The sequence below is a fragment of the Lytechinus variegatus genome, chromosome 14 (assembly GCF_018143015.1).
Source record: "Lytechinus variegatus isolate NC3 chromosome 14, Lvar_3.0, whole genome shotgun sequence".
Taxonomy (NCBI): domain Eukaryota; kingdom Metazoa; phylum Echinodermata; class Echinoidea; order Temnopleuroida; family Toxopneustidae; genus Lytechinus; species Lytechinus variegatus.
Genome location: NC_054753.1, coordinates 7,336,662 through 7,345,371, shown reverse-complemented (window position 1 = coordinate 7,345,371; position 8,710 = coordinate 7,336,662). Strand labels below are relative to the sequence as shown.

The 8,710-nt window shown below is 38.1% G+C and overlaps 1 protein-coding gene across 2 annotated transcripts in view; it reads left to right on the top strand.

The window, feature by feature from the left end:
• The first annotated feature begins 214 nt into the window (after positions 1-214).
• The window catches only part of LOC121427422 (urease subunit alpha-like), a 43,532-nt gene continuing 35,036 nt past the window's right edge, over positions 215-8,710 (top strand). Inside the window, exons 1-5 of one of the 2 annotated variants that reach the window (XM_041623812.1) lie at positions 215-332; positions 1,445-1,603; positions 3,171-3,237; positions 3,783-3,979; positions 7,056-7,268. In XM_041623812.1, coding sequence (XP_041479746.1) covers positions 1,478-1,603; positions 3,171-3,237; positions 3,783-3,979; positions 7,056-7,268 — 603 coding nt within the window. In that variant the 5' untranslated portion in view covers positions 215-332; positions 1,445-1,477. The remainder of the gene's footprint in view (positions 333-1,444; positions 1,604-3,170; positions 3,238-3,782; positions 3,980-7,055; positions 7,269-8,710) is intronic. The other variant, XM_041623810.1, reaches the window with a different exon arrangement.

Here is an 8,710-nt window from a genome sequence, read left to right as displayed (position 1 = left end):
TACTGGAAGAGGAATATTGTCTGGTCATGTTGACATACAATAATTTGCCTTTAATCAAATATTTATATGGAATATTTTAACTTTTATAAGTGTTCAAGAACTTTTTTGCTGAGTGTATATGGTTTAACACAAAGGTTTAACAGTATAGTACATGTGGTTGTGCTTTTACAGACATCATGCATATGCATAGCGCATGTAGCTAGCTTTGTCGGATAAGCCACGCCCACAAAATCTGTTTACAGAACTCCATTTTGAAGACATACTCTATTCCTGGACCTGGACCACTTCGCTGTCTTTTAAGGTTTTATATTACTGGTCTCGAGAATTTTTAGGTGAGTTAGTACTAAGTGAGTAATGAAGGCCTGTCGATGGACTAGCTAAGCTAGATATACCGTACCTCAAGCGATGTTCGTGCAGGCTCCACTCCACTTTACTGCTACTAGTGCTAGTGCTACGCCTACGGTACCGCTACGGCGCTGGGCGCTACCTTGCGACCCCGCGCTCCGGCGACCACTGGGCACAGACACAGTGTTCAGGCTGACGCAGTAAGGCGCTACCCTACGCTCCACCTACCAATATTATATACCCAGTTGTTGTGTGTCCGGACAGGTTGTGTCAATGTGTGTCCGGACGATTAATTTTAGAGAGTCATTTGGAAAAAATTAAAAGCGAAGTTTCATCAGTTTTTAGTACAAAATGGAAAGAAATATTATGGAGAACAAAATGGAAGATAGATACAACTACTATTGAATTCATATTTTTAGTGTAGGCCTAGATCTAAATTCTAATCCAAAGACAAAAAGAAGGCTTCAAAAATATAAAGTGTCAGGACACCCGACCCCCCATCCTACATGTAAAACCAAAAGCTTCTGTCTCTGTTATGTTGGTTGTTCCGCTGAACTAATTGGCTCCACTCACCATTCTCACCACATAATAAGTTAAAATAAAAAAAAAAACATGGAAGTGAAGTTGCTTGACAGCCGAGCGAAGTAAGTCACTGTTTTCCCCTCTTATTTCTAAAGTTTATTTTTCAATGTTTTGGTGCATTTCAGCCAAAACGGAATAATCTGTATTTTGTTACAGTTCTTTTTATATAATTTTATGAAATAAAGACAAAAATCGATGAGCTCCATCGACTGATCAAGGGGATTTTGCATTGTTAATCCCCTAAATGGTGGCTGCATGATAGTGAGCCGGCCAACTTGACCGAAAGTCTGCGAAAACGAGGGTCTGCAAGACTGAGGGTTCGAGAGATCGAGGGTTCGCAAGACCGAGGGCCTGCGTAACCGAAGGCCTGAGAGACCAAGTTTTTTCCCTTCATCGGTTGCTGCGGTCGAGTGGTTTAAGACGTCTCGTTCATGTCGTTGTATGCATAAATAGCTCGATAGCCGTAATTTCTGAAAGGCTAACTCATTGATTTTTTTCTCCGCATTTCTATCCTTAGATTGACATCGAGTGGGCTTTGGTATAATCCAGGATGCGGCTGAGTCCAAGAGAGCAGGAGAGTCTCTTGGTTCATCAAGCAGGCGCCCTCGCTCAGAAAAGACTTGCACGAGGCGTGAAGCTCAATCACCCAGAAGCTATAGCTCTCATTGCATCTCAGGTAGGAACTAAATTCATAATTTCTTATTAAAGGAAACCGTAACCTAAGAAGAGAAGCAATCTTATTGGAAAGAGTAAAATGGGAGGAGCCATCTAAAACTTGTTTTAGATTTTAGATTTTTAAAATCAGTTATAGAATAAGCGAGTTTGGAAGTTTGAAAAATATTTTTGAACTTTCTATGGGGATCCTCAAATTGGCAAATATGCTTCAAAATGGCTGATTTTTGGTACAACTCTCTATTTGCTTTGTACACAAATTTTCAGATTTTCCTCGTCTTTCACATTGCATTTTGCCTCCTTCGGAGCACAACATATGTCATGGGAATGGCGTACCTAGGATTTTCCATGGGGGGGGGTTAAAACCGTCCGCCAAAAAATTTGACAAGTAAAAAAAAGGTCTTCAATCACAAATAAAGGATATTGTACCAGAAAAAAAAAGTGACAAGCAAAAAAAAAGGTCTTCAAGCTCGTCAGGGGGCAAAAAATGTATTTCAATCATGTCGTGGGGGGGGGGCAGGGATACGTCCTTTGCATGGGTTGTGACTCGTCAGGGTGGCAGACTGCCCCCCCCCTTAGGTACGCTAGTAGTTGACACCACATATCCCGGTCAGAAGGAGATAATGTGAAATATGTAAAATAAATGGGAAAATTTGTGTACAAAACAAATGGAGAGTTTTCTAATAAATAAGCCATTTTGAAGCTGGTTTGCCAATTTGAGGATCCCCATAGAAAGTACAACAAGACTTTTTTAAACGTCAACCTGCCTATTTATTAACCGATTTTGATGAAATATGTTTTAAATTGTTCCTCTCATTTTATTCTTTCCAATGAGATTGCTTCTCTTAAGTTTTGGGTTTATTGAAGTCAAGAATGAAAAAAATTAGACCCCGTTCTATTCTTTGTTGAACTGGTTTCCCATGAACCTGTTTTGGAAACCAGTTTAGAAGGTGGCTTTGCTAGTGTTCTCGTCATGAACTGGTTTCCAGGTCCACCTCATTTCAAGTGCTCTTGTTGCTATGAGAACACTCAGTGGGGTCACATGTTTTGGGCAAGATTTGAAACCAGAGTTTAGGCATAATCACAATCCTATACATCATATGTTCTAAGTAGCGCTCCAACCACACACTATTCTATCATACTTCCAGGCAAATAAAAGAAAAAAACGACATACTGTAGCAAGGTGGATTTCCAAGCTGTTTGGGAATACCATTTCAGATCTATTGCACTTCAAGCGTTCCCATTACACTTTAAACTGGTTTCCACTAAACTGGTTATAAGAAATAGATTAGAACAGGGTCTGATTGTCTGTTTAAATGTTTAAACATCAATGGTTAGAAAATCATTCTCCACTGGAAATTAATGAAATAAATTACACAAGCACATCAAAATATAAGTACATTTTATTCAACAATGATATTACTAGAATTGGCAGTCTCTAAACTCAGTTTTTGTTATTAATATATAGGAATGCCTTGAGCACCTAACATGGTGGCTATGTGCAATATTACTACCCTATTATTAATACATATACATGCATGTCAGATTACATTTCTTTCTCATACATGTAGATGCAGGAGTATGTAAGAGATGGAAACCCAGTTTCTGAATTGATGAACATTGGAAGACAGTTATTAGGTAGGTGAATTCTGTGAATTTGCTACTTGAGATGGTTTTAAACTTATCATATTGTATGTTAGATCTTATGTAAATTAATGAATTCAATCATTGTATTATAGCCCTTAAAATGAGAAAATCACTTTGAGAGTTCAGTGTAATAGCTTTAGGATCTACTCTATCGAACCAGACACTGAACTAACCCCATTTGTTGATGTTTTATTCAATAGGGAGAGGAATAGGCCTATCTTTAAATTGTTTTTATTCTCCAGCCCCATGTTTTTGTAGCAATAGTTCTTCACTCAACATATACAAAATGCTTGAAAATTATCAAAAGCTCATTTGCTCAAACTACTTAAAATTCTAGAACCAGTTACTTGAATTGATAGTTTCATTACATTGAGATGTGGAAATGTGAATGATTTTTGTTTTCAATGTGTGCCTCAGGCGTTGCCTTGAGTTTCTGATATGATCCCTTTGTGATGATCCTTAATGTACAGGTTTTCATCAGGTGTTGCCTGTAGTATCTGAGATGATAGCTTAGTAATGATCGTTATCCTATATAGGTCTGCGTCAGGTTTTGCCTGGAGTTTCTGAGATGATCCCTGAAGTTCAGATCGAAGCCACCTTCCCTGACGGCACCAAGCTGGTAACCATCCACCAACCTATCGCCAGAGAGAATGGGGACCTGAAACTCGCCCTCTACGGTAGTTTCTTGCCAGTTCCCGAACTGTCCGTCTTTGATCAGCCTCAACTCTCACAGGTAAACTTACCAGAGCCCGATTTCATAAAAATTCATGTTCAAGTGTTCTCAGGTGTCAAATGAATAGGTAAATGTACAATATAACAAAAAAAAAGAATAAAAAAGATAAAGAGGGATTGAGGCAAAATGGCAATAAATCTGTATACAAATCGGCATCTTGATTACACATGATGATGTAGAAAATTTAAGAAATAGGGCACCAAAAGAGAAGCGGAGCTTGTAAAAAAACATTAGTACTGTACCTTTGTGATCGAATACAATTTGTGAATTAAAAGTTGTATAATGACCAATTTACAATGCCTTAGAAAAGAAAACTGTTACCATAGCAAGTTTGCCACAACAGTATGAAGCTACCAAAATCATTCAATATAAACAGCTGCTAGTAAAGTTGATATAAAAATTGTGAATTGTTATAACAATAATAATATTCAGCTTATTTATAGCGCATAACACATACACGTAGCAACACATGTCCCTATGCACTTGGATGAAATTAAGGAAAGAAATTAGAAAGTACCAGTAAGTAAAGAGTGTTGGGCACTGAATTCATTACAAGTTAAACAGATACTTTTTTAGGGAAGTCTTAAACTTATCTAAATCATGTATATTTCTCATATAATTAGGAAGTGAATTCCGTAAGACGGAAGAGGCATGTGCAAATGAGCACTCACCATAATGTTTTGGTAACAATGGGAGGAATAGCAAACAGAAGCTTTGTGCTTGATCTTAGAGTACTAGTAGTCTGATGTAAAGTTAATAGTTTGGGTAAATATGATGGAGCTATCTCATGGAAGCATTCATATGCTTTCTTTTTGAAACATGACCCTGTTTTCAGGGTCATGACTTGATATTGCACATTATCAATGTCATACTGAAAGGCATCCAGCTTCTGCAACCAGCTAAACTCCCCTTTTTGTCTCGCCCACCAGAGGTGAAGGCAAGACTTAGGGATCCAAATGTCGTCCGTCCGTCACAAATCTAATGACACATAACTCCCCATCCGTTTGTAGCTTTTCGACCAAACTTGGATGGTAGATGGACTTGGGGGACCTGCATGGTATGCTGTAGTCTGAGGTCACATCGTAAGGTCAAAGGTCATTTTCAGGTCAACGTTAAAGTTTACATGCAAGACTCTCTTATGACACCTAACTCCGCAACCGTAAGTCACCTTTCAACCAAATCTGGATGGTAGATGAAACTTGGGGGACCTGCATGTTATGCTGCAGTCGGAGGTCACATGGTAGTGTCAAAGATCATTTTCAGGTCAACGTTAAAAGTTTACATGCCAGACTCTTTTACATCATGACACCAGGTAAGGTGACATAACCGACCGAAGTCACTTTTCAACCATACCTGGATGGTAGATGGACTTGGGGGACTTGCATGTTATGCTATAGTTGGAGGTCACAGGGTAAGGTAAAAGGTCATTTTCAGGTCAACATTAAAGTTTACATGCAAGACTCTTATTGTCGTAGTTCGGAATACATGTAGGTCACTCCAAGGAGTACAAGGGGCACAACGGATTCATGTTCACTTGTCTTTTATTTGTCTAGCACAAAGACAAAAATAAAAAAACCCTGCAAGATATAAAGCAAGGCCATCGTAAGTATACAATCAAATAATGGCATTAATACATAATGATTCATCTTATTCTTAATTACTAAGTATATTATGAAGACACCAGATGATGCCAATTACACTATGACAAAGTTAAGTGTCTATCTTTTTAGCAAATATCCTACAAAATAAGCATACTGTTGAAGTGTATATTATGGATAATGCTATAAAAACAGCATTACAAAAATAGAAATGCATTTCTGAATTCAAAATTATATTAAATGCGTCAAATTATAATTCAAGTTATGGATGCTTAATTCCTTGCAGTTAGCCTGCCTAACCATCCTTATCCTCGAATGTTTGTAACACTAACCAAACCTGAAGAATGGCAGACAAAGAGACCATTGTCATTATCCTCTCAATCAAAAATGACATACAAATCCCCTCAAATTGTAAAGCCTCACTAACTACACTCTTCAATGACATCTCAAAATACCTCAATCAAAAGGACAGCATCCATAAGTCAAATCGGTTTCCGCACAAGAATTCATTTAAAGTTTTTGAAATGTACTCTATATTTATCTCAATTCTGATTTCAATTTAAATCAATAAAATCAATACAGTACAAACATAATATTGTACACCATGCACATAATTAGAATGTAGATCTTAGACCACGCCCAAATATAATGCAACAGCTTACCCAGGATCAACACCCACTCGTCACGTGATCGTAAACCAACACTCCAACACACTGGCTGGATTCAATTCCAGTGTAGAAATTACTTGTACTGCTGTTAAACAAAGAACAAATCCAAAATTACTAACTTGTCTTACATACTTATTTTACTTTTTTTTCATGCTAGCATTCCATTAAAATAATTTTCTCTGTATCAAGATAAAGACTTCTATCAGTTTCAACTTGATAAAATCCAACAGTTAACATTAGAGACTGAAAATAAGACAACTAACCATTCCAGTTATTTATCGATAATTGAAATTACTATAACAATTGTCCTATAATTATATCAATCCTCATGACAAGTGTTATTACATCCCAGTCATTTCACAATGAAGTTTTGCTACAATTCTGTTGCGTGCCCTCGCAAATCATGATATTTATGGTGATTTTCATAAGTGGGCGAGACACAAAATTGCTTTTGCCTTGTTGATTAATTCCATTGTTTGGAGCAATGACCCCTCACCCCCAATAGGGTTTACAGTGTATATCTCATCGCAGCACTCGCATATCCTTTGGCAAGTCTTTTGTATACATTTGCCACCATCCATCCAAGTGTAGTGAATATGTAAGCAATGGAAAGGCTTTTATACATGTAGGTTTATTGCCTGGTCAGGGGGAGACATGCTAAATCTGGAGTAATAGTATGCAGCTCTTTCAAAAACTGAAATAAGTGCTTTATAAATGTTGCAAAGAGTTATTATTATTATTATTAACAACCATGCTTGTCTGCCCTGCCCTATGACAATTTTAAATGATGATCCCCCAATTATCCTGTAGAATGGTCCAGCCGATGCACCCCTAGACATCCACCCTGGGGAATACTTTGGAGCATCGGACGAACCTATCGCCCTCAACACCGATAGACCAACCAAGAAACTGAAAGTCACCTCCACCTGCGATCGACCCATTCAGATTGGCAGCCATTATCATTTCATCGAAGCAAACAAGTATTTGACCTTCGACCGTTGGGCTTCCCTGGGTATGCGATTGGTAAGTGCATGTATTACAGTTTTTATATAACAGGTTCAGGGACGTAGCCAGGAGTGAGTGCGTGCGGAAGTCACGTTTATGCTTCAATTCTAGGTAACATCGCATTCGTGCATATTTGCGTGCAGCACTCTGCATTTTGGGTGCATTGTTTTACCCATAGCTTGTTAAATTTGAGATGCAATCTAAAATATATGATGTTCCAAAGCAAAGGCTAATAGCAAGGACAGTAATATGCTTTATTTAGGCACACATACTAGATACTCCTGTAATGTCCTGATAGTAAGCAAATGTGGACTCTCCATCTATGTGATCCTCAAATACCTGGAGGGATTGGAACAACAATTTTTACTATGAATTCATACTGGTGACCCATATTATAAAACAAAAAATGCACACTTCTTAAAAGACAAGTCCACCTCAACAAAAATAATAAAAAAACAAGAGAAATAGTGAGTGACATCATCAACTCTCTCATTTGGATGTAACTGGCTCATTCATATAACTATTTTGTTAAAAATAAGCAAAACTTTGAAATGTCATAACTTTCTCATTTTACATCCGATTTTGATGAATTTTTTTTAGCTAGCATTGTGCTTGTCTGATTTTTCTCTATTGATTCAAATGAACATTTTTTCTTAGATGGACTTGACCTTTATTTTGTAATAGAGACAATGCAGGCATCTTGCATGTAGATGCCTTGTTTCTGAAATGCAGGTTAAGTGTGTCATCAAGTCACTTCCTTCGAAATCTTGTAGCTTGGATCCCCTCCCAACTTAGCTAGTGAAGTCATGCCTCAACGAACTCCTGCCTGTTATCACGAACCTTTCCTAATCATCTGGTGTTGTTCCTGAGTCTTTTAAAACAGCCTGTGTTTTGCCACTTTTGAAAAAACCCAGCGTGGAAACTAATGATCTTAAGAACCACAGACCTATTGCTAATTTGCCATTTCTTAGTAAAGTTCTTGAAAGAATTGTTGCTGCTCAGCTCCGAACTCACCTCAATGAAAAGGGGCTGTTTCCACCAAATCAGTCAGCTTTTCGCCATTTTCATTCTGAAACGGCCCTGTTAAAGGTTCAGAATGATCTTCTGCTTGCTGTGGATAAAGGACAAGAGGCTGTTCTTATCCTTTTGGATTACTCAGCTGCGTTTGACACGCTGGACCATGGTGTTCTTCTTCAACGTTTGGAACATGATTACGGCTTCAGCGGAACTGTTCTTCTTTGGTTGGAATCCTACCTGCCGGACGAAGCCATAAGGTTGTCGTGAATGGTTCATTTTCTAAACCCTTTTCTCTGCCCTATGGTGTCCCGCAAGGCTCCGTTATCGGACCTCTCTTGTATATCCTGTATACTGGTCCTTTAGGAAGGATTATCAACTCTCATACAGGTATCCAGTATACTACCTATGCTGATGATACTCAGATACGTATGTCTCACCATGAA